Source organism: Atractosteus spatula, chromosome 1 (genome assembly GCF_055471065.1).
Source record: "Atractosteus spatula isolate fAtrSpa1 chromosome 1, fAtrSpa1.hap1, whole genome shotgun sequence".
In the NCBI taxonomy this organism is placed as follows: Eukaryota; Metazoa; Chordata; class Actinopteri; order Semionotiformes; family Lepisosteidae; genus Atractosteus; species Atractosteus spatula.
The window spans coordinates 4,024,313-4,049,847 of record NC_142706.1 but is presented as its reverse complement, the minus strand read 5'-3'; the positions used below and the strand labels follow the sequence as shown (position 1 = coordinate 4,049,847).

Here is a 25,535-nt window from a genome sequence, read left to right as displayed (position 1 = left end):
AGCCTGTGGAGCAATAGACAAGACATTTATAGACTCTCAGTAAATTTACGTTGCATGAGGGGGGCTGACATTATTACCCTGTCAAAACTTTGCGATGCTCTGGCAGTTTCTTTTGTTCGCATCTAATGAAATTATTGACAGAGGCATAATCGCAGGACTGTGGACAGCAATACGAGCATCTAACGCAACCATAAACACACAATGGCAATCACTACACCCTTTACTCACCTCATTTGAAACTGCTCTGCTGGGATGTTGCGTTGCCCTTTCGAATAGAATCCGTGGTTTTGTCCATCCATCCATCCATCCATCCATCCATTTCCTCACCTCTTGACCCAATTCGGAGTCATGCAGGAGCCGGAGACTATCCCCCAGTAAAAACAGTGGGCGCAGGTGAGGCCAGTCCATCACACGGCACACACAGGCACACACTCACAGCAGGGCCTGTTTTCCCACAATCCACCTACTGTATCAGTATGCGGAAGGAAAACTGGAGCATCCAGCGAAAATCCGTGTGAGCCTGGAGAGAATATGCCAGCTCCCCGCAGACAGCACCCCAGGCCTGGAATTGAACCCAGGGCCTCTGGCAATGCTGGCCACTGCCACGCTGAGACCCACCATGGTGCCGCCCTCCATGGCTTAGAGATCAGCTTCATGTTTTATAGTTACTTGGATCCATTTCAGGATCCAGTTGAGTTTGCTTATTCCACTGCAGTTTGTGCCTCCATACACAGTGGTTTCACAGTGGGTCAGACTTTTGGAAATTCACCCAAATTATTAAAGAAAAGGAGTCCATTATTTCTGCTGTTGGAAGACTGTTTAACTTCTGTTATTTTTAGACTCTAAAGAGATTTGTATATCGTCATGGCATATTAATTCACAAGTATATTTTATAAATCAACACCCAGGAAGTGCTGGCACCAACAGCTGTTGTTTGTTTGTTATTTGTTGTTATTTACCTTGCTCAACATTCCCTTAGTAGGACAGTAAATGTTGTGTACAACATTATGTATTAGATCTGTCAGTAAAGTCCCTTAAAATATATATATATATAGGATTTCGCACGATTTCAGACAAGTAAAAAATATTAATTGAAGTATGGCAGAGAATAATGCAGTTGCATGTTTGTATTCCTTGGGTGTTGATTTCTTATTCATTCAATATAATGCAAAACAAGGAGAACAGAAAAAAATGGGCTAATTGAAGTAGTTTTGAGAGTTTTGATTATTCTCTTCACAGCAAGGGAAATAAATAAATGTACATTGTTAGAATAGCAAGGGAAATACATGTGTACATTGTTTGATTTGCTACAGATTTGTTAATTGTTTGTGGTTATCAGATATAATACTGACTTGATTGTGTCATTAATGTAAACACAAACATCAGTTTATGTCTAACCACTGCCTGAGGTACCATATCCTCTGCTGCGTGTTAGTCCTAATTGTAAATAATTATTAACTGCAAGCATTCCATCTTTATTCTGATGTCCCTGTAGATTCTGTTATGGAGTGTCCGCACAATTGCCATGGAAACGGAGATTGTCTTTCTGGAACGTGCCATTGCTTCCCTGGATTTCTTGGGCCAGACTGCTCAAGAGGTACGCGTGTTGTGCGTTGTGTCCGCATCCAAAACGAACTCTAGTCTGGGAAGCTACAGTCATGTCTACCATAACACAAATTTATCTCCAAAGTGCCCCATCATTGACCCCCCACACCCTGTTGGCACATTGCTTTATTTAAAAAAATATATATTTTCAATACCTTCTGCATCTACGGCAATGTTGCGATATTGAAAGCTTGGCTTGGCTATAACGTGATTGATTAGGGAACGCCTTTTCCATTGGCTACAGCTCAATTCAGGTGGACCGGAACCTGTCAGGCACGCGGAGCAGAAAAAGTTTGCGCGGCAGCCTCAACACAGAAACGCTCCCTTGGCTGCTGGAGTCTTCTGTCGCGCATTGATGTCAGTCTTTGTCCAACCTGCCTGCGCAACATACAGTAGCTATGTACTGTATCTGTACTCGGCAACTATGTTTTCATTCTTTGGAAACACTGATATATATGTATATTGCTGTTATATAATGCGTGTCAAGGGTATGAAGCGTTCAGGTAGTGGGTGTTGTGCAAAAGAAAAAACAGAGGAAAGCTACTATTGTGGAACAAATGCTTGATGTTATAAAGCAATGTGAAGGAAACAAAAGAATGTGACATCATTCGCACCACTGGGCTTGTAGTAATGTGTACATGACTATTTTTTCCTCTGTTTTCTGCGAATTTAAAACAAACAACATGACCAATTACTATCGAATACGAACAGTCTTCCCCCAAACCCTTTTGATTCCCATGGAGCCCATCTTTCTGTACCACAGGGTTCTATAATGTGGACGGTGTTTCACAGCAGAAATGGCTGCACTGATGCTGGCTGGCCAGTCTTAAATTTAAGTTTAAGATTAAGTTTAAGTTTAAGATTAAGTGTTTCTCTTAATCTCGATGACATCCCCGCCATTCTGATTCGCCAGTTTTCTTTTTGTTTTTTGTTCCCCCCTGTTTCACGATCCAAAGGATTCCTTTTTTTTTTTGCGTTTTTTTTTTCTTCGAAGCCTAGAGGTCTGGTTTACCAGGCCGGCTCGGGCGCAGCCGAGCTCGGGCGCTGACGCTCCGACGTGATCGGTTTTTTTTTTTGGTCTTTTATCGTGTCGCAGCGGCCTGCCCCGTTCTCTGCAGCGGGAATGGCCAGTACTCGAGGGGCCGCTGCCTGTGCTTCAGCGGCTGGAAGGGGACGGAGTGCGACGTGCCGAACAACCAGTGCATCGACGTCCACTGCGGGGGTCACGGCATCTGCATCGTGGGCTCCTGCATCTGCAACACTGGCTACAAGGGCGAGAACTGCGAGGAAGGTAAAGGCAGAGGCCGCCGCGCGTCCTCCGCTCTCCAGTGTCTCGGTGAAGGCTGTCTTGGTTTAAACCCGCCGTTGCGTTCGCGTTCAGCCCCGCTGGTGTTTTCTAGACCATGAACGAATCTGAGCGACGCGCAGTGGAGTGGTCCTAGTTTTGTACAGCCCTTCTTGTTTTACCAAAGAGAGGAGAAGCGCCGGTTTTAAGGTTTTAAAACGTATTTTTGGATTTCAGCTTGTGTTTTCCAAGTGTGCGACGCTTTAGCTTGGCCGTTAAAGAAAGTCTGTCCCGTAGGAAGACAGTAAGATATTTGAAAGCTTTTGAATTCATTTTGCAATGTCAAAGCAGTGTTCAGGACCACAGAACAAAATGTACCGTGCATACCTTCCTGCATTTGTCTTTATTTATAGTATGGCATATTTGAAGTTACGACCTCAAAATTCAAAAGGTAATTGCGATTTTCCTCTTCACAGAGCAGATGATTGCTTTAAGTAACTTATCGATTTAAACTAATTTCTTTAATTTACGGTCCTGCATTGCAGCAGTAAATAGGGTTGCTGACAAGAGTTCATTTTTTTAAAAATAATTCTAGATGTAATCATAATATTCCTAGAGATCCTTCACAAATAATTTCACCAGGAAGAGTCTCATCCTTTCTCCTCAATAAAATTGATTTTATTGATCCCCACACAGAGAGTAACGTAATTTAATCCCCAGAATGAAAATTTCAGGCTGCTGACCTTACATGTGTAAAAATTTATTGTGTCAAATGAGTAAATTAAATCTCATCATCTCGAACACATTAAAGTGAATTTAGAGGCAATGGAATCCCACCATCTCAGAGCTTTTCAAGCTGTAGGTTCCTGTTTCCCATCTTCAGTAATGTGTCCAGGGGGAATACATTGTACAGCTTAACACTTTCAATTAGCAGGTGTAGGAAATCATTGCATGTCCTAGTTTGTTTCCTAAATCACTGACAGTGACATTTTAACAAAGACTGCTTTAATTAAATTACAATCACAGTTATGTTTCCAGTTATGTTTGACTAGAGTGAGATTTGATCAGTTTGCAACGTTTAGTCCCTAACGGTATGTATGAATGTAAAATATGTCAGTGGAACAGGAAGGAAAGTGGAGTGGCTGCAGATCTAAGTGAATCACGATATCATTTCTACATATTTTTTGAAGGAGTCAAGTCAGTATTGTTGGGATGACTGTACAGTTATATGTCTGCAGTGTGTATTGTAGATTTTCCTGCACTAACAGTCACAAGGGTGTTAACAAAGATGTATAAAATATAAGAAACCTTAAAGCTAAAGGGTGGAGGAGTTAAACTTAGTGTCCTGGGGGGGGGGGGGGGGGCTTGTACAACCTGGCCTGTAAATTCATGTATTATTCTTCCCATGGTTCCTGCTGTGGGCTTTTGTCTAATTCTGCCTTTTCCTAACGCGTCAGTGGATTGTTTGGACCCATCTTGTTCTTCTCACGGGGTCTGCATCCACGGAGAGTGCCATTGCAACTCAGGCTGGGGTGGGACCAGCTGCGAGATACCCAAGACCATGTGTCCTGACCACTGCTCCGGCCATGGGACCTACCAGGCCGAAAGTGGCACTTGTACCTGCGATACCAGCTGGACAGGTCCGGACTGCTCTGTCGGTAAGGATCGCCATCTCGGCGGCGTGCTTTCGGATTGTCACAAGCCCAATCGTTACGAGCGAAGAAGAAGTTAGAAAGAGGTTCTGCTCCTAAATGTCTTAGCTTCTCCTGTTTCGCATTGTTTTTTTCCTCCAAAAACACTTTTTTAATATAAGGCTCGTTGCTTAAAAAAGTGATCTCCAGCTACTGTCTGTTTAGAGCGAAATGAAGTTTGACACATGATGGGCACTCCTAAACAATAATACATAGGAAAAGTGCTTAAATTTCTCTAAGCTTTTATGGTTCAGCCAAATACAGAAACACATCCGGGTGAATTGCATGCTTTAATAAAACGAAATGGTTGGCTTATTTTCTGCTTATTTAAATAATACATTCAAATTAGTTTAACCTACCGTGTAAAAAGTACAGGGTCTGTCTGGTCTGTAGTACTTTAGTTTGTTTTCATTTTTAGTAAAATGTGTAAGGCACATAATCAGTTAATTCTGAACTTTAAGGCTGTAAACAGTGGTGTTTATAACTGCTACTTTCACACATCTTAACTGATATTTTAAGTCCACTTGATAAACAGCTTGGGAAAAAAAACCACACAGTTTGTGTTCTGGCCATGTTGTCTCACCACCTGAGCATCTTTTCATCTTCACCCAGCAGTAGAGGTTTTTCTATTAATTAGCTCCGCAATTCCACTTCAATTAAATGCACTTTAATTAATAAGTGCATGGCATGGATCGACAAAACCCTGCTGGAAGCTAGTGTGCTAAAAGCAGATAAACACCTTTGCCCTAATGAAAAATTGATTACATTGATTCACAAGTAAAAAGGGACCACAGAATCAAACGGTCTCTTCCCAGAGCTGAGTTAATATTCCAAAGCGCTGAGGTTAATCAGCCTTTCCAAGGTCTCTTAATCGAAAACTTGACTCAGAGGGGGATGGAAACTGTCCTATAAAAATCCAACTGAATCAGTGGAAATGAGAGAACTCTGTCCCTCAGAGTTCCATCACTTGTACACTGATACACAGGTGCTAATCCTGCTTTTTCTTCTTCTTTTCCTTTTTATGATTACAACCATCAAAAACGTTTAACTTCATTACATACTGTGTACTATTACTATTTTTACTGTCTTGGTTGTTTCAGACCTACCCACAGATAGTCAGTGTCCGTTGAATGACAGAGTGTTTTGCGTGTGTCTAGGAAAATCTGTCCAGAAAATCCCCATGTTTAGCCCCCTTTTGTTAGTCAGCTGAAACTAATTTGAGAGAACTCCCACAATCTTGCAACCTGTAAATTAAAATATATATAGTGAAAAGGGGCCAAAGAGACACACACATAGAGATTAGCTATCAGTCCCAAGGGAGGATTCAGTGACTCTGGATACTGGGTAAACTTTTTTGCTTCCTTCCCAAGTGACCTCAGTCTTTTAACTTTGTCCCATTGTCCGAGTGCCTGTGAACACTTTGCTGCTGTGGAACGCTGAATGGGCGTAGCTCTGAAAATAGAGCTCTGGAGGGAAACACACGAAAAACACATTAACTTGTTTTTGTTTAGTTTTCCCAGACAACGGGAAAATAATACAAAACAGTGTTATGACTCATATGAATTCAGCTTGACATAAATAAAAAAATATATAGTTGATCTTTTGTTTTTAATTTAAATGCTCCCAAGATAAATAAGACAATTAATGTTCTGACTAACTTACTTATAACTTTGTGCAAAAACAGCATTTTCTTCAGGGGGTGAAGTCTGAATGAAAAATCAATATCTACATGCAAGAAAAGAGTGTTTTGTATTGATACATTAGCTTCGGTTTTGCTTCTTAGACAAAGGGATGGCTTTTGATATTTGATAGAATACACAAAAACCAAAAATAATTTAGCTCATTCTTCCATTCATAAAAATAACAATGAAAGTTTAGGTATAATTTCAAAAGCAAAATCCTGTATGACATTTAATAACTGACATCCTTAGAGCACTGTGTATACAGTTTTAAATTGTCTACAGGATTCTTTTTGTGACTATAGCTTAAGCACCAATAATTTGTCTGAATGCAGGGTGCCTCCAATATTTTTTGTTTATTTCCTTTGCTCCCAAGAGTCTTTTTAATTATGTTTACTGTTTTCTTCCTTGTTGTGGAAAGAGCAATACATCCAGTTAGATAATTGTCATAGCGCTGAGATTCAACTCCTTTTTCTCCGCTATTTATCAGCCAGAGCACTTTGGTCTGTTGGCTCTCCGTTTTTAATGTGTGAGGGGAAAAAAACAGTGGCAGGAGTTTGTAAGTACTTGTGATATAGGGAAAAAAGAGACTTCATTCCACAGCAACAAAATTAAGACAAAAAACAGCACCCAACCAGAAACAATGCTGAACTTTTTTTAATTTGCTGACTGGTAAACAAAAGAAGCAATTATGTCTTGCTCTCGAGCTATAGGCTCATTAATTTCAAGGTACAGAGAGTTGGCAAGCTTTAAGCAAAATTTTCTAATGACAAAACTACACAGAAGGTACATGTGTGACAAGAGAATGGTATGTGTCCATAAGTACAAAAACAATGTTGAAGTTCGATTCAAATTAAAAACTAAACTTTTTTGTTTGGTTAAGAGCAGGCTAACCTCTTTTCCTTCATTTTTGCATTTCTTTGTAGTCTTCTGAATCTTTTAATTGAATCTGTCAACACAAATGCTGCCTAAAGCTCTTGTTTCGTAATATCAGAATATTCATTTAAAATCTTATATTGGTTTTTTTTTCTTGTCTTTTGAATGTTTTCTACCATTGTAAAGGCTTAGTAAGTAAAAAAATGAAAATGGTCAAAACATTATACCAAGTTTTAAAATTATTTTTTTTAAGCTGTCAAACTTCTTCCTGGGAAACTTAATGAAGTCAAGATCAGTTCTCTCCTTAAAGGCCTTACAGTACCGTTTACAATATATCAAGTCTGTGTCAACGCTTAGTTTAAGGGAGTATTTCTCAACCTTTTCCATTCCACAGCACACTTACTTAAACATAATCATTTTTCCTACATACTGCCTCCTTACCCACACACATACCGCCACATCACCAACCCAAAAACATTATTCTTAATATTCTACACACAACGTGTCTCAATGTTTAATCTGATTTTGCCTCAGAGTGCTCAGTCGCCTTATCCTGGCAGGGAGTGATGACAGAGGCACAGAGAGCTCATGCTGCGCCCCCTCTAAGACATTTCTCTATTTTATTTTTACTTTTTATGTCTGTCAGACAGGAAAAACTTAACTCCCCCCGTGAGCCGACGTACTGTAGAATGTAATCTCTGTCTCAAGTACATACACCAAAAACGCCCAGCAAAACGAATTAAGCTTCACCGATTACTGAAATATCTGTTGTTTTTTTCCAAAACGCAGCGGCACAACGGTCAAGGGAGACCGCTGCAAAATATGTGTAGGATCTGGGCCGGGGTGGGGGGGGGCGGCTGTACAGGAAAGAGTGGGAGAGCATCCACGTGTACTGAGAACTGAAAAGTCAGCATTTTAGGTAAGGTGTTCAGAAGCCATTCTGAACAATAACTCCGGGACCGCCAACATAAAAAAAAAACGGACTGGAGCATCAGTCCATCAGTCGTAAGGAACGCAGGTCGTTTTCCAGGCTGGAGGGGTGGGCAGAGCCACGCTGGTCGACTCTCCCGCCCCCCCCCCCCCCCGCGCGCGAGGTGTGTCGCCCTGCTGGCGCGCGCGCTCGCCCGCTCGCTGTCGCTCGGCGCCCTCAACCCTGGTGTCTCCCCCCCCTCTCCCCCCACCACAGAGGTGTGCACCGTGGACTGCGGCTCCCATGGGATGTGCATCGGCGGGAGCTGCCGCTGCGAGGAGGGCTGGACCGGGGCGGTGTGCGACCAGAGAGCCTGCCACCCGCGCTGCTCCGAGCACGGCACCTGCAAAGACGGGAAGTGCGAGTGCAACCAGGGCTGGAACGGAGAGCACTGCACCAATGGTAGGCCTGCTGCTGTTGGGATCTGTGCCCCTTGCTCGTCGCGTTTGGCCGGGTCTTTCAGCGGCCCGGAAAAGCCTCCGCTAGGAAGGACAGTCGATGTGACCGGTGGCGGCTCCTGGCCGTGCCTGTTCTTACCCTCCTACTGTATGTGGAAGTTGTTTGTGGCCTTTGTTGTCCTTTCACCCCTGTAGGTTTCTGCTCGGATATATTTACCTTCGCTCACAGGTGGGTCAAGTCAGATGACCTCAGTGTAACTCTTAGAATCAGGTTTCTAGCATTTTTCTAGTGTTTTTTGTGATATTTAATGGGGGGGTTGGCAAAGGCAGACCATAGAAGAGCATAGATATGATTATCCACCTCCCCCAGAGTGGCTTCCCTGAAAGCTCAATTCCTACTGTCTCTCCTCTGTGCTCCTCATGGACAGAAATACAGCTCAGTTACTCATCCTAAAAATAGCTTCAAAACATTGCTATACAGTATTAGTCAACAGGAATAATTGTGAACCCGTTCTCAAAAGCAAATGGGCTTTTGTATCAAACATCTTTTTGTTGCACTAATTTTCATCTATTTTGCACTAATATTACATTTCATTTTCTCCATTAGGTAAGTTAGTGGTAGTCCTTTGCGGTATTCTGAATTTAGACTGCTTTAAACACTGACTTGTTTATTGAGCTACATTGATTTTCATGTTCATGTATTCGGCCAATTCAAATGGAAATGTGGCCTGGGGGAGTTCCTAATTCCTTTAAGCTACAAGAAAGACTGGCTATTTGTTTTCATTCTGATACACTGGTGAAATGGGAAAAGAGATCGTTAACAATCACAAAGATATGCCTTGTTTGCTTAATCAGAAGTTGCTGTGTGCATTCCTTCAATAAACTCTGGGGTTGCTTGGAGCACTCCAAGATCAAGACACTGAGGGGTTGAAGAAGATTAGATCATTATAGTAGTTAATTGCACTTAGAAAAGTCCTGCAAACTGCAAGAGACTTCCACTTCATCATGTCGGACTTCTTTTTGTTATAATTTTGTAAACCATTGTGGCTAAGATGTTGTCTCCAGACCATGTTCGGTTCTGGTTTAAAGGCAATCTGAAAGTGAAGAGTACTTCTCCGAAGTCCTTTGTTGTGCTCATCACTACAAGGATGTTTGGGAACATGCTGTGAGAGAAGCAATCTTTCCAATCACCCTACCCCCCCCCCCCCCAAACCATAATTGTCCCCTGAAAAAAATATGAGTTTGGAACCTAAAACTTGACTGATGCTTCCTGTCTTTTAAGCCACTTAAGACCACACTGGATTTTCCTTTTAGTGATTGCTTTAATTACTCATGGACACTATGTATCTTTCCAGACAACAAAGAAAACTCCTTTGCTTGACTTTCAAAGAGAGAATTTCAGGCCACTTGCTTTGATCTTGCACTCCGTGCGTAATGTATGAGTAACCCATCACAGTGGTGACAACTTCAGTGCGTTAATTGAGATAATGAGATCTGTGCTCACTTTTGACTTCTTGACCCACTGTTTCACTACACTTCCCTAGGTAGACTGGGTAGTGCAAAAAGGAGGACAGCTTGAAATTTGCATAATATTATTCATATAGTTATGCCACCAGCAACTTGCCCCTCTCTTTGCCTTTAAATTCCACTGCAATTCAGCAAATTCCCTGGTGATTTGTAATATAAATTCTCTTCAACAAAGGTGTGTTTGTGAAATTCATTTTACCTAATAGTCCCTGTTAAACTACGGGATCCCACTGAGACTCCAGTGTCTTTCTCTGAGCATATCTGGGAAATAAAGTAACAACTTAGAATAGAAAAAAGGCACAAGAGAGATTTAAGAAATTCGCCATGATGATGTATCTCATATTCTCAAACCTCTCAGTTCCTACAAAGCTATCAGATCCTTAAAAAGGTATCCCAGTGTGTCTGTAGGAGTCAGGAAATTCCATTTCAAATTAGGTGAACTAGAGGACAAACTGAGCTTTTTCACTCAGAACAAGAAAAAGTGTGTTTGAGGCTTTAAATAACTTCCAAAGTGACAAAGCTGCTATAATCCAATTTCAAGCCACCTATAGAGTGAGTGCAGCAGTGCCAATTTAAAAAGATTGCTTTTCAAACTCACCGATTGTTTGTTGGGGTTGATAGTCAGAACTTCTGTGTTTTCTGAAAATCTTTTTTTTATTCATTTAATATGGCTTCAAGAGCATTTGACTGTTAAAAGATGTGTCTACTAATACCTTGCATTCATTTGATTATCGGAATATTCCAAGTTAAAAAAAACAAAAAGCAATCCTATATTAAGTAGATGATATAAAAGCCCTTGAAGACACGGTTCTATCTTTTTTTGGCTTAGTTTTAGACTCAGCTGTAACATTTGGGACGTTACTTGTATGAAGCTAAATCTAAAAATGTTCTGTTTCTTTTAGACACAATTCAGATTTTTCTTTTTTGCAATACCGGAGATTGGGATTTTAGCTATAGACCACAGATAAAGATTCGAGGTTAAAAACATTAGACTGAAGCAACAATGTAATATGAGAGACTCAAATCAAGAGTTTGGAATGATGTTGATCTGAGATTTGAATCTCAGTGGAAAAAAAAATCCAAAAATGTTTTTCTGGAGGTTTGCTTGGGGAAACCTACGGTATAACGACATACAGTGCATGCTGAGTGTGTACATTATCCTGGGACCAGTGTCGGTGTCCTTGTGTTTTTCACTTTTCGGGGAGATTCAAGAGAAGTGTCACAGCCTTTGTGTGGGGGTGTGGACAGGCATATTTTACTAACATTTTGCAGAGAAAATATCCCATCAACATTGCAGCTCCTAATGAATATAATGTTATGATGTCCCCACAGTGTGAATTCGTTTTTGTAGAATCCAAGTAGCATCTTGTCACTCTTGTCACAAGAGAGCATAAAATCTTTGATTCAGGTTAATTTTCACCCTGGATAAAGTTGTTTTTTTTTTCCCATGGGGTATAGAATAGTTAATGGTTAGATGCCAGAAAGAAATGTGTTTGTGGATCAATGTGGATCATGATAAGCTACTAACAGTTGTATGTCATGCATTACGTTTTGGGAGACAATGCAATATCTTGCTCGTAATTTTCCCATTTTGGTGACGGTTTACAGCGATCCTTGAACCACAAGTTTTGAAAAACAGTGGTTTAAAAGTGCTTTTCAACATTTTTGCTGTTTTCTCTCGATATTAGGTTCACACAGACAAGCTCTCTAGACATTAAGTTCACACAGACAAGCTCTCTAAACATTAAGTTCACATACACTCTTAGAGTGTTATCTGTAGCGATATATATATACTGTATGTTTATGTGTAAACATTTACTTCGGAACATGTTGCGTAATATATTTGACAAGAGTTAACTATATACAATTTTTATTAAAGGTTTATATATTTTTTATTAATGTTTACGTTTTATTAATGTTAGATCTCTTACACTGAGAATAATCACTTTTTTATGTGAAACAATATCACAACTTGCAATTTTATCCCTGATAAAAAAAAATAAAATAGAAAAAATAATGAAAACTTAGATCCTGTTTTTTTCTCTGGTCTCACACCAGACTATAAAAGGAAAGAGTGTGTTGTTTGACCTTTTTCATAACAGCAATTTCAGTTAGGTTTTTAAAATTTTATTATGCTTATTTTTATTTTATTCAGTTAGTTCCTGGACATCATGTGTGTACTGCCTGCGTGAAAATCTTTTTTTTTCCTGTATGCTGTCCAGTCCAGTATGTTCCTCCCATCTCTTCAGAGTAATACCTACTTACAGACATTGCTATTTATCACTATGGGGTTTCCACATCTAAAATGCTAAAATAATTTTCTCACATTTTTGCAAATTGCTTTATAAAGCTGTCTTCCGCAAAGCAGGGATGAGATTTTATTTATGTAGAGAGCCAAGCTTCTTTATCCACAGATCTGTTCGGTAAACTCTTATTTTTTCTAAAGATTTGTGCATACTAACAGAATAGCTCATTGTAAAATTAGCATAAATGAATGAAATTCATAAAATATATTTCCTGGCTTGCCTCATGACAGTTTTTGGAATATAATAAATGCTTGCATGCATCTAAGTGACAGGAGACAGCGAAAGTACAATGATTCAATTCCTTGTGTGACTAGCATTCCATAATATGCATATTGTTGTGGACAAATTTGTTGAAATGTAAAAACATTTTTTCCCCAAAGCTTTTCTCCTGTCATGTATGCTCTCTAAGAAAAATGCTAACCACCATCCTTAAAAATACTACAAGTGAAGCATTTTAAGCTCATTCTTTTGTGTGAGCATTTGTAAGTTCATCTTAAATCAACTTAAAGCTAAAAAAGCAGACAAAAAGGTTAGTACACTAATTTGGTGGTAAGAATATGATTTGTGAAAAATCAGCATTTCATCCCACAGCCTGTCTCCTCAAAATGTGCGCTGTATAAATCTTTTCTGTTTTCCAGGAAATCGCAGTAGCTATCATGTTGAGTTACTACTCTAAATACCACTTTTTTTTTCTTTTGACTCTCTTACATGTAGTATCTTAGCAACCCTTTTGAAACCCTTGAGTTATTAAATTTAATTTGCAGTTGCAGATGGGTAGATGGAAGTTCTGATTTCATCTGGACTGTTCTCCATCATTTAATAAAGAATTGTCCAATTATTTTCTCTAATTATTTGATTAAATGGGAGACAAATGTATAACAGCACCTAAAATAGTTTTTTTTTTTACTGATGTACAGCCAGCTCAAAATTCTCTGATAATTCAAATTTAATGTTATTGTTGTGTGTGATTGTTCCATAGGCTTTGCTTAAATTTTTTTTTTAATTGTAGGATCTTGCGTAAAATTGGTCATTGTAAATTTCATCATGTTTCAATTTATTCTTCTTGATTTTAATATGGAAAATTTAAAATTAATAAAAAATGTGAGTGGGCTCTTTTTTCATTTGAATTGTCAGATCTGTCAAAGACATGACTGAAAATGCTTCTTAATATCAAATTTTCACATCAGTTGTGAAATAGACACAGTAGATACTGTACATTCCTGAAATGTCCGCAAATAACAAAAAACATTTATTAAAGGAAAAACTCTCCAATATCTAAAGGTACTGTATACCATGGGTAGGCCTAATTGTACACCATCCTCATCGGCAGAAATACATTACAAAACTGTGTGACAGGAAATACAGTACTGCACAGTTTTCATTATTAAAAGGAATGTTATAAAAAATGAAACGTACAACAACAGTCTTCTGGAAGATGTGAAGAAGCAGAAGAGTTGCAATTAGTAATAACGAGAGCAATTTTGAATCTTTTGAATTAAGCCTCAGTCTGAAAAGCTTCGGGCTCTAGAAGCTTTGTGCTTTCTAGAGTGCTCTAGAAGCTTCGGGAACACAGGCTGGTCCTGACACGCAAAACCGCAACTCACATCAGTCAAAATGAATTGGGGTGCTAAATTATTGAATAATCAAATAATCATATATTGAATAATCAAATAGTTGCAGTACAAAAATCCCATCAGATTTACTTTAATTTGTACCTTGGACATTGCACGTATTTTCATTTTTTAAGAGGTTATTTTCATGCAGTTGTTTTATTTATTACTCCTTAATGGAGGTGTGTGGAATATAATGTTCTGTGAAGATTTTTAGTATGGACTAGGTTGAATGCAGTCTTCCTAGCGTACTTTGGACTTCCTCTCTTTTTCAAACCAATGACAGCAGGGTTCGGTGCAGTAGGTCATTTGTTTGAGGGGCTCAGAAAAAATAACTGTGTAGTAAGCTGTAATGATGACAGTTGATTACAAAACAAAAACAGGTTTGTCCAACCTGCAGTGAACAGATAATCCTCAACTAAATGTCTTTGTCATTTTATTGTATTGCGTTAATGATGCAGAGTCTCTGTTGGCAAGATTAAAGTATGTAAAGTGCAGATTTTATTGCAGATATACCTGCAGCGATGGGCCAATAAAACCATGGTGATATAAATGGCAATTAAGAACTTCTAAATCAATGTGTGCTCTGTTCCTCTTCAGAGTGAGAACTGATTGAACTCTGTGGACATAATGCATAATTGTTCGTAGATTGATGCCATTTTTATCATAGCTTCTGGAATCAGCAGACAGATAATGAAGCAATGATGTCTTAATGGCGGTGATTAAGATTTGTTTTTTTTTTCTGGGTGAAGAATAAAACGGAAATAATTTAGTAAACTTTGTCGCCTCCAGCAGTGTATCACTCACAACATACCAGGGTTAAAGGATGATTACGATTGTTTTCGTACCATATGTTTAATATCTGATTGCAATATGCCTCAAAAAGCATGACCTGCAATCTCCTCCAAGCTGTTCCTCATCTTATGTTAGAGCTTGTTACTGTGGTAAACAGCCTTCACACACTCTGGAGATTACAGTCATTACCTCTTGATGTGAGCATTGAATAACGCAAGGGAGAAAAATACACCTCTTCATGTGCAAAGAGTGACCAGGTGATGAACTGTTGGTAGGCGTACAGGAAAAGAACAGGAATGACTGCCAATATAATAAGACTGCTTATAGAAACCAACATTTTCCAGCCGTATATGCAAAGGTGACTATTAGGAATTGTGTTAATGCATTTGAGCCTGCATCATCTTACAGTTATTGGATCTTTATCCAGGGGGCACTCTTGTTCAGAACGGTGAAAAATGGTATGAATGATAAAAATGTGGAAGCTCAAAAATCTACAATTTATAACAGCAACAGGAAAAGAACATTTCAAAATAAAAAAAAATAGTCACTGCACAGAAGTATAGTAAACAAGCCACTGTGATCAAATGTAGAGCTGGCCGGTGGCGCAGTGGTGAGCATTGCTGCCTCGCAGCACTGGGGCCCTGGGTTCGATTCCTGGGGTGCTGTTGGTGTGGAGTTTGCATGTTCTCCCCAGGTTTGCGTGGGTTTCCTCTAGGTGCTCCGGTTTCCTCCCACAGTCCCAGGACGTATTGGTGGGTTAATTGGCCCTGGTGTGAGTAAGTCCGTGCCTGTTTCTGCCCTGCAGTGGACTGGCGTCCCTTCCAGGGTGTACCCTGCCCTGCACCTGTTGCTTGCTGGGATAGGCTTCGTCTCCCCCATGACCCTGTTTTGGATAAAGCGGTTAGAAAATGGATGGGTATTTGCGATGTAGTTTTCTGAGCTTTTATAATGCATAATTGACTATCTGTGGCATGAGACATTGAGACGTTACCCAAAGGGCAAATAGAGCTAAATGCCAGATTCATCACTGGACATTTAGGTGCTGCTTGTAAGTGCTTTCACACCTAGGCTTTTATGTAAGGATGCTGTGTATCAGAAAAAGTACCATTTAAGAACTAATTTAAACAGAGTTGCTCTGTGCAATTCAAAACTAGTTACAGATTTTCTGAGTTACACCTGAAATGGCTTCTTTGTGGGATAAAAAAATGGAACCAGAATATTTTTTGTCCTACAGAAACAAAGACTATAGTCAAAACATATTTTTTTCCCAGACTGATTAGTATAGTCAGCAATTGTTACTGGAGTTGAAAATGACCAAGGCATATAATAAGCATTATGAGTTGGGCTTCATGTGAGCTTTAAGTATTCTCTGTTTGTAGCTCTTTAAAATAAAGTGAGTTAATATTCATATAAATTTGCTATAAAATAAAGTGATTTGTTTTTCTTACCAATTGGCTGCTCCCGTCTCATGAGTCCGTCAATTCTGCTCTTGTTTCTTTGTATGTCCTGTCGTCAGATTTCTGTCCTGTTAAGCACTGCTCTGAAATATTTGTTCTCTTTCTTCTTTTCGTTTCGAAGCTCACAATCTGGATAAACTAGTTAAAGGTACTGTGTTTTCTGTCTTTTTTTGCATTTCTTGTAACACACCAGATTTTTCTAATAACATTTTTATCCCATTGAGATAAAATGTCATTTCATTTTTTAACCTGGTATTACACGATAGCAGCTCACCTGTATGGGTTTCACTAAAGCCACTGCAGATCGGCAAATGCTCTAAACTTATCTTGTAGGCCATGAAGATAACCAATCACTTGTTGTTTCTCGATAAAATAAAAAAAATCACTTTCTGGCCTGTCATTTTCTGATGCTCGTAGGCATCAAAATGAAAAGCAATCACTTTGTAACCACTTCCCTCACGAAAGAGTTTTGTCATTTATCACATGTGTGATATCTGACAGAGCAGTACATAAACTACCAGTGCAATTGTACAGTTTTAGCAATTTTCTGTTCCAAATATTTAAGATTCAGACACATATCACACAGATTTCTTATTAAATAAAAATACATTTAAAGAACATCTGAACACTGGTTCTAGTAATCTCTCTAATTCCCTGTCGAAAAACAGGAAACTACACACCAATGTGGAATGCATTAAATTAGACACAAAAGTCTGTTTCAAAGAAAGCCTGTTTTTATTTCAAATGAAATTCTTTACTAACATTCAGATTAAAGGGTAAAGAAAGACATTCAGTTGTTTCCATGCTGCTACCTTCCTAAAAAGTCGCTAAACAACACAAAGTGAGAAATATATTTTGTTTGGGTTATATGTGAAATTTAAGCCGAAATTCCAAATCAACAATAGTTATTATAGCTTTATTCCCTTAACACACTGCTTGGAAGCATTTTCAATTTTGTCTTATTTCTTTTTTTTTGTCTCTATGTTTGTCGGTCTGAAACGTCATTTACAGAGATAAGTTCTGGATATGCCAGTATTTTAATTTTTTCCCAAATTTTCCTCCTTACCCATAAATGCAGACAAGATAGGATATAAAGGTAATGGCACAATAGCCCTAGGGAGATTGTCACAAACAATCACTCTCCGCTATCTGTCTTGAAGCACGGCGTGAACGTGTTTTTGTTCAGTCTATAAATGTTTTATTGTGGTCCTTCTGGTATTTTCATTCTTGTCCGTCCTAACTAGTCAAACACACACAGCTATTACGTTTTGTTGGAAATCCTGTCGGTCCTGTTCCATGCATTTGCAGCCTGATTCCTAATGTCTGTTAGAATAGATGCTAAGCTGCTTTAGTTATTTCCTCAGCTTCGCTTATTCCGTGAAAAGGAATGTAATTTCAGCATAAAGTATAGCTGTGGAAACAATAAAAAAAATCACCCTATACTTTGTGCATTTTGAATGTGCTGTAACTTCACATGGGTGCTGTCTGGAGGCTGGAGGGGAGCTATTTTATAGATATTTGACTCTACCGTCTTCAAAACAAGTATGTGTGGTTAAACAACAAGGGGTTAAACATTTGGTGTGAACACAAGTGACGCAAAATTAACTGAAAAGGCTGCAAACATAAGGGAAATGTTTTGGTTAACCAGACCCATACCAGAGCTGTAGAGTTAACTGTCCTTGTTGTTTATTAAGCTTTCACTGGAAGAAGACGGAATCTGGTTTGACCCTTACGATTTCCAAATGAGCAATTCCTGTGTGATGAATCAAAACTTTCTGCTTGATATAAACCTCCCAAAGAGAGAATAAAAAAAACTGCCATATCTAAACAGCCGCTGTTACATTCATGTGAAATTACAGTATCTGTGCATTGACCAAGGCCTGTCTGAAGTTCAATGTCAATATATGTTCACCAAATGTGGTTATTTTATTTTAAATCATGTGAATGAGCAGGATTTGCACATTGGCTTAGTTCGCACAGTCCACGTCCTTGATGATTATTGATTTTTTTCGTTTTGTTTGTTCTAACAGAGGGCTGCCCCGGGCTCTGCAATAGCAATGGAAGGTGTACCTTAGACCAGAATGGCTGGCACTGTGTCTGCCAGTCCGGCTGGAGAGGGGCGGGCTGTGACGTCGCTATGGAGACCCTGTGCACCGATAGTAAGGACAATGAAGGAGGTGAGGGAAACGCCCAAAGTGGACCAAACAGAAGCTCATGGCTGCGCACGAACACATACCTACAGCTTTTCTTTTGGATGCTACTGCTACTGTAAACACACGCAGAACCTGTGCTTCCACTGTCCTATGGCTGTTGCATAGTTACGGCATAGCATGTGGATGTTAATTATAGACTTGACCCTTTTCTGTCTTAAGCGCAGACGGTGTCAAAGGCATTAGAAATGGGGTTTCTGATCATAGAATTGTGCTTCCTACTGTATATGAGATTATTTCGTTGTTTATGGTCAGATCTGTAGGATGTTCATTAAGATAACTGTGGGTTTCATTTGTTTCTCTCTTTATTTGCTCACCTGTGGAGAAAAGTGCAAACATAATCAATTGCAGGTGAAGCCGCCTGCTGGCCCAGTGTGTGTGCTAGCCCACCGTCAGCTGAGCAGCCTCCAGGCTGTTGCAGGTTTACTGGGTTATCCACTATCTCTTTCTGATTACAACATTATCATCCCATGGACTGTTTCATAGTAACCTGGGAATTTACTCATCCTGCCGACTACGGAGGTGTTTCCAGATTCAGATAAGCTTAGATTGTTTTACAGGATCGACCACTATCAGTGTGACTTGAAATACGAGGTGCTAAGATTATCCATGTTGCAACCACTTCCTGGTTTCCAGCTCCTGAGTTATAATAGTTTAACCCATGACCCTTAATTTGGGAAATGACCTGGTGCCAATGCTTTTTTTTTCCACTTCCTGGCAATAAATGGTTAAAAAAAAGAGCAGCAATACCTCTAGGTAGCCCCTCAATTTGTTTTCATAAGTAGAGGCCAAGTGTTTCATCTCCAGTCTTTTTCCATTAGATTCCGATTCTTAGTTGTCTTGAAGCACTAACATGCTCTCAGGGTATGATGGATGCTGAGGCAGGGGGAATCATTCTCTGTTACAGGGTGTTATTCCAAATAAATGACAGCTCTGATTTCTTGCTTCACTTCAGAAGGTCTTATCACGCATTCTCCTGGAATGTTAAACTTGGCTGTTTCTGCAAACGTCCATCACAAGATAGTGTAAGGGTATGTCTCTGAAGCTGTACTCATTCTTATGTAGATAAGTAATATCTGAAGCACGGACTACCTTAAAGTGAAAACCCAAGTAAAATACCACCTCTGCTCTGTGAAGAAACTACAGATTCCTGGCGTGTGGGTAATGCTGTAATCAAGTTAGCAATACAAAATAACTTGAAGCTACAAAAGTAAAAACAAAAGAAAAATGAAAAATGCCTCCTCAACTTATGAGGAGCGAGTTTCATAACAATCTGTCACTTCTTTAGGCAAGTCTCCGGTAAACGCCTGTGAAAAATAACAAACACTGTATTCCTACATCGTGAACGCTGAAAATGAGATTCCTGTTCTGATTGATGTTAGTAGAGAGGCTTGTAAAAATGCATTTCCAGCTGATTAGTTCAGGGGGTGTCAATCTCATGCAGTTTTATGACCCACAGACTACATGCCAGACGTACATTTGCTTTTTATAAACTAACAAAGATGAATGACTAAATCTGAGTGAGACTCCACTGGATATTACCTGTGAGAGAACAAATCCTTGTATAAAACTTTGAACTGCATGCCTTCCTGTTAAAATCATTCGCGGTCTTTCTTGATTATTCAACTAACGAAAGTACGTTTTGGAGCAGTGTAGCACATAATCTCATAAATCATTTTCCATTTGTCACTGGGGAAATAAACAAAAAAAAATGCAAGTAAAATGTTGCCAGATTAACCTTCTTTGTTCTTCCAAACCCACCCGCGAATGAGTAAAGATTTTCAAAGGAGGATTCACTGAATTTTGCAAAATGGCAAAACTAGAGAGGAGTGCAGCAAATCTGAGAACTTTGCAGAAGGGGCAGTGAGAGCATGGGGTAATACCCTGGATTCTTTCAAATAAGCAGCTGGAAGAGATCCTGAAATAAATCGGATACTAGCAACCAAATGAGCAAAGTGGGACAATTGGCCTTCTTTGCTTTGTAAACATTCCTGCTTTAGATTTTGCCAAACAGAGCTCTCCTACTATAGCCTTAGCAGTATGTAGTACAGTATGTTTATAACAAAGTATTTTGCATATCCCCGGTCATGAGGACTTTATTTAAAATTTTACAAAGATTTCAAAAATACTGTACGTTTAATAATTGGTTACACTTATATGGCGCTTTCTTGGACACTCCACTCAAAGCGCTTTACAGGTCACGGGGATCCCCTCCACCACCACCAGTGTGCAGCCCCACCTGGATGATGTGTCTCATCCGAAAGGACGGCGCCTGTTTACAGTATAGTGTCCCCATCACTACACTGGGGCGTTAGGACCCACACAGACCGCAGGGTGAGCGCCCCCTGCTGGCCCCACCAACACCTCTTCCAGCAGCAACCTTAGTTTTTCCCAAGGAGGTCTCCCCTTCAGGAACTGACCAGGCTCACACCTGCTGAGCTTCAGTGGGCTGCCAGCTGTGAGTTGCAGGGTGACATGGCTGCTGGCATAAGGTAAAGGTTTAAGGTAACAGGATAATATACAGAGCAAAGGTGTGTAGGCTGGATTTAAAAGAGCAACTGGTTGGTCTGCAGTCACGCCCGTGTCCTAGCCAGAGTCCAGTCTGGTATTCACGTGAGGGGTTCTGTGCCTGCAGATGGACTGGTTGATTGTATGGATCCTGACTGCTGCTTGCAAAGCTCGTGCCAGAACCAGCCGTACTGCCGCGGATCGCCGGACCCCACTGACATCATTGGACAGAGCCAGCAGCCCCCCCCCCAGCACGCCGCCAAGCCCTTTCACGACCGGATTAGCTTCCTCGTGGGCCTGGACAGCACCCACGTCATCCCCGGGGAGAATCCTTTTAACAGAAGGTGAGGGTGGTGCTCGGTAGGTTTTTGATTATTTTATTTTTGCCAAGCACCACCACAATGACCCGGAAGTTACCCTCCTCTTCCGCAGTGCTGTTCATTTAACTGTAGTGAATGTTGTCAAATTAAAGGTATTTGGCAAGGCCAGAATATCTGTTTCATTCTGCCCAGCTGCAATGGCAGTAGCTAGGGAATTTAAGGCACAGGGTGCAAATATTAGTCAGCTTCATAGCAACAGCAGGTCAATGACTTTAAAAACACATATATTTTAAGTGTGTTGAAACCTAGTTTTTTATAATTAATATGTGGTCACTTAAATCATCTTGATTTAATTGACATTTTTACTGAAATTCTAGTCCATGTCATGTTATAATGTTGAGTAAAGTCTTTCTTTGTTAAATATACCAAATTATTTCCTCATCTATTTTCCCTATGTGCTTAATTTGATCCATGTTAACAAAAAAATCCATATCTCCCCCCAAAAAATCCAAAAAGTACATTTATGTAAAAGATCCAATTTCATAGTGTTCAATGTGGTTCATGGTTCCTATGTGCAAAGTATGTTGACATCCTGTTAATTATGCAATCAGAACTTTCTGGTTATTTTTGCAAAATAAACTGAAAAGGGTATATTGCAAGGTTATAGGCCCTGGTCAGGACAGGACTGTAAGCACAGGCCACATTGATTTTACCTATAAGACTTTCAGAATCTGATTATGAATTATGCAGTCATATGTTCTTTTTACAGGTTATACCCAGTCCACAGTGCATTTCTGTGTAGTTTTGTTTTTTCTCACTCAAATGTTCATTAATTTCCATAACCTTACAATGATTGTGCTGAAATTCAAATGATGCCTCTTCCTCAGAGCTATGAAAGAATTGGAAGTTAATTATTGTAGAGGTTTGCTGCATTTTAACAAAAAGGAATAGAACATACTGTATACACTTGTGCTCACAGCTATGTGTATACACCCATATTATATCTAGACCGGGAGACATTACACATGCAGGAGAACAGGACTGGAACAAGTGCTTCTGCTGAAGTGCCTTTGTTAATGCGCACAAATGTTCTCACTTGTCTGTCCATCTGTAATTGAGGACAGATTCACATGAGGCCAGTATACTGCAGCGTTCAGGCCAGTGCTGTATAAAAAGTGCAAAACGGTGGTCCTAGTAAATTATTGAACTAGTTTTCTGCCTTTACTGGTTTCTGCATTGGGTGGCCTAAGTTCGGGTGGAGTCCGTTTTCCATGAAGCGTTTATCTGAGATAATTCATTATTAATTTTTTTGAGGAGACGTGGGGAACATTCTTAACACTCAGATCTGTACACTATGAAAAGAAACTTCGTATGTATTCGATCTGCCTGTTGACGGTGGTGCTGTTCCTCATGTCAAGGTTTGTACATCAATTAAAACACAAATACCTTGTCTATTTAGCTTTCTCAGAGGACTTCCATTAATCTGAAAATAGCATCAGACAAGAGTCCACTGATAAAAATTTCAAAGTTTCGTAAAGTGGGGATGCTTGCACTTAGAAACCTGCCTGTACAGGCAGTAACAACCATCTGAACATCTAAACAGGAAGGAATACAAATTCTGTTACAGCCATGAGCCTGCAAATGTGGGCTTGTTCCTTTCTGAAGAGAAAAGAAAATCAATTTTCCAAAGGTACATTTAGGATAGCACTGAGCTAACAGCATCTGTTCATACCTCATAAAAATAAAATACAAAATATAAGGGTAAATAATGTAGCAGGGAGACAAAACAATAAATAAAATGCATAGTAAGGATATGAAATTAAACTATGACAGGACATGAAATTATGACAAGAACATACAGTATGGACCATCAGTAAGTTGGAGGCTGGACTGTCAGTGGTCTATCACTGGCAGTCTGAGGTGTTCACAGCAGACTTTAGAGACTTTACAGCCTCATACAGTCCCATGAATGATAGACCACAGTCTGGGAGATAACGAATCCCGACGCCTAATCAAGATCAATGAGGAGGTCCAAGTGTGATGGACCATCTACAAAACTCCACTTGTACTGATTGATAGCAGCCTGAGTGCACAGCGCTTCACTGATCAAGTCCTAGATCTCACCTGCTGTCCTTCCAATGTGTTCATCTTAACCTGACAACATTCCAGCAGGATGCCACCTGTCCTCATTCTGCTTATAGCTGTGTTGCCATGGTTGTCTTGCTCACCAGACTTGAATATAGATATTCAGATATGAATATTTGTTGGATGAGCTGGGCTAATGTGTGGCTTCTAGGTCTCAAAAGTGCAGTTAACAGGTACAGTACAAGCTAATCCAGGCTCTACAAGACAAATGCAACCGAGTCCCACAAGACAGATTTTGTTGGCAAAGAAGAGTAACATTTGGAAACAGCACAGTTCCTTGTCCTCGTGGTGCGAACAGCCACACTTTGAAAGCAGCCCAGTTTTTCTTGACCATTCAATGTAGACCTCTGCCAAGGAAATTGGAGAAGTCTTAACAAACTTCACAGTGTTGAGGTTGTCATTTACAGAGTAAACCACAAATGTTTATGATTTAAGTGTTAAATCTCTTTTTTTAAGGGGGGGGCAGAAGATTATCCTTATTATGGTGAAGGGGAGAAGAGCAGTAATGGAAACTAATGATCTCTTAAATGTGCGAGATGTTCTGTGTATGGGTCATTACATGTCAAATTAACCGTTGGCCTTGGCTCTAATATTTCACATTCTTTACATGCCAAAACTGTGATTAGAATGCCGCTTTAAAATTCACACAAAGAATAAATCCCTAAAGACAAGGCGTTCCTGATACTGGTTGAGTTAGGGCGCAAAACTCTTATATTCTGAGGAAGAAGAATAGCTGTTGAAATTTTAAACAGCTTGCGGTTTGTCTTCAAAATTGGCATTATTTTGAGTGCGAGCTTGGAAAGCAAATATTCTTCAGTATGGGTCATGGAAGGACAGCATCAACCGTAGGCTGAATATAAAATGAGGATTAGTGCTGATTTTCACAACAGCTGTTTTTAATCATTTGTTAAGAAATGCCCAGTTTGTCTCAGAAAGATTTAATGCAATATAGAACATAATTTTGGAACATTCATATAAAGCTAAGACAAATTGGGCTCCATTGAAAGGTGTTGTTTTATGGAGACAAATAAACAAGTAAATTATTGTTTTGTTTATCTTATACCAGGTAATTTATTTTTTGTTTACCAGAAGGTCAGGTCACGCTGGGTCACGTGGGCTCTGAAAGATTAATTGGGTGACTGGGACAAGAAACAGGCGAACCTTTTTAAGTGGACTGTTTGCATGAAATGAAAATAAAATATGAGGGGGTTGTTATACTTCTGTCCGCTTGGAAGTGATGTGGTACGAGCTATTTGATTAGCATACTACAAAGTAGTAATGACCTGAAAATAAACCAGTAACTAAAAGCAGGTGTCTTATATCTTACAGCATAAAGGAAGATGATTAACACAGAAACACTGGGGCTTGCTGTAATTTAGCAGCATAAATGCAGTTAGGCACAGCAGTTGATTAAAAGTAGATGCACAAATGTTCCTTAACGCCCCTTTAAATCTTTCACTTGCCAACCCCAACAGGTTTACAAATTGCTTCACAATTAATTGGAATGCTGGGTTTTCTTAAAGCTGTTGCGGATTTTTTTTTCCCCCACATACGTACAAAAAGTATATACAGTAATGTGTATTTTTAAGCATTCATCATTAAAACGCTGTTCCTGATAAGCCTCTGGAGAGCGTCGTGTGAATTTAAAAGGACAAAATAATTTCAGAGCCACTTAAGAGAATGTGGGTGAGGAGTGGTGGAAGGGGGTAAGAGAGTTGGGAGGGTTCTTGTGCTGATTTCAAGAATCGCAACAGGGTGCGTGTGTTTGTCAGGGCCATTATCGAGCCTGAGGTGTCCGGGAGAGAGAACAGATGTTAATTGCAAATGGTTTTGGTTTTGTCGTTTGTTTTTCCTGCAGTCTGGTGTCCATCATCCGAGGTCAGGTTCTAACAGCGGATGGAACCCCCCTTATTGGAGTTAACGTGTCGTTTGTGCACTATCCCGGACACGGATTCACTGTCACCCGCCAAGATGGAATGTATGTTCTCTGGGCTGCTTTGCTGATTAATGGCAAGATGCATAATTTAATGCGTGTACATTTTTTTTTGCATTGTATTTGTATTGAAATACATTGATATCTTCTGACAGGTTATTTTAATTCTAGCGCTTGTGTAATGTACTTAATGTACTGTTACAGTCGTTGATTTATTTAT

At 39.7% G+C, this 25,535-nt stretch overlaps 1 protein-coding gene across 3 annotated transcripts in view; it reads left to right on the top strand.

Moving 5' to 3' along the window:
- LOC148840435 (teneurin-3) overlaps positions 1–25,535 on the top strand; it is a 276,657-nt gene that overhangs the window by 210,793 nt on the left and 40,329 nt on the right. For 2 of the 3 annotated variants that reach the window (XM_088919813.1, XM_088919821.1), the window contains 7 exons: positions 1,496–1,597; positions 2,702–2,896; positions 4,348–4,548; positions 8,323–8,508; positions 18,230–18,376; positions 21,045–21,261; positions 25,241–25,360. In XM_088919813.1, the coding sequence (XP_088775939.1) occupies positions 1,496–1,597; positions 2,702–2,896; positions 4,348–4,548; positions 8,323–8,508; positions 18,230–18,376; positions 21,045–21,261; positions 25,241–25,360 (1,168 nt within the window). Of the gene's footprint in view, positions 1–1,495; positions 1,598–2,701; positions 2,897–4,347; positions 4,549–8,322; positions 8,509–16,320; positions 16,348–17,277; positions 17,296–18,229; positions 18,377–21,044; positions 21,262–25,240; positions 25,361–25,535 lie in introns of all 3 variants that reach the window. The other variant, XM_088919804.1, reaches the window with a different exon arrangement.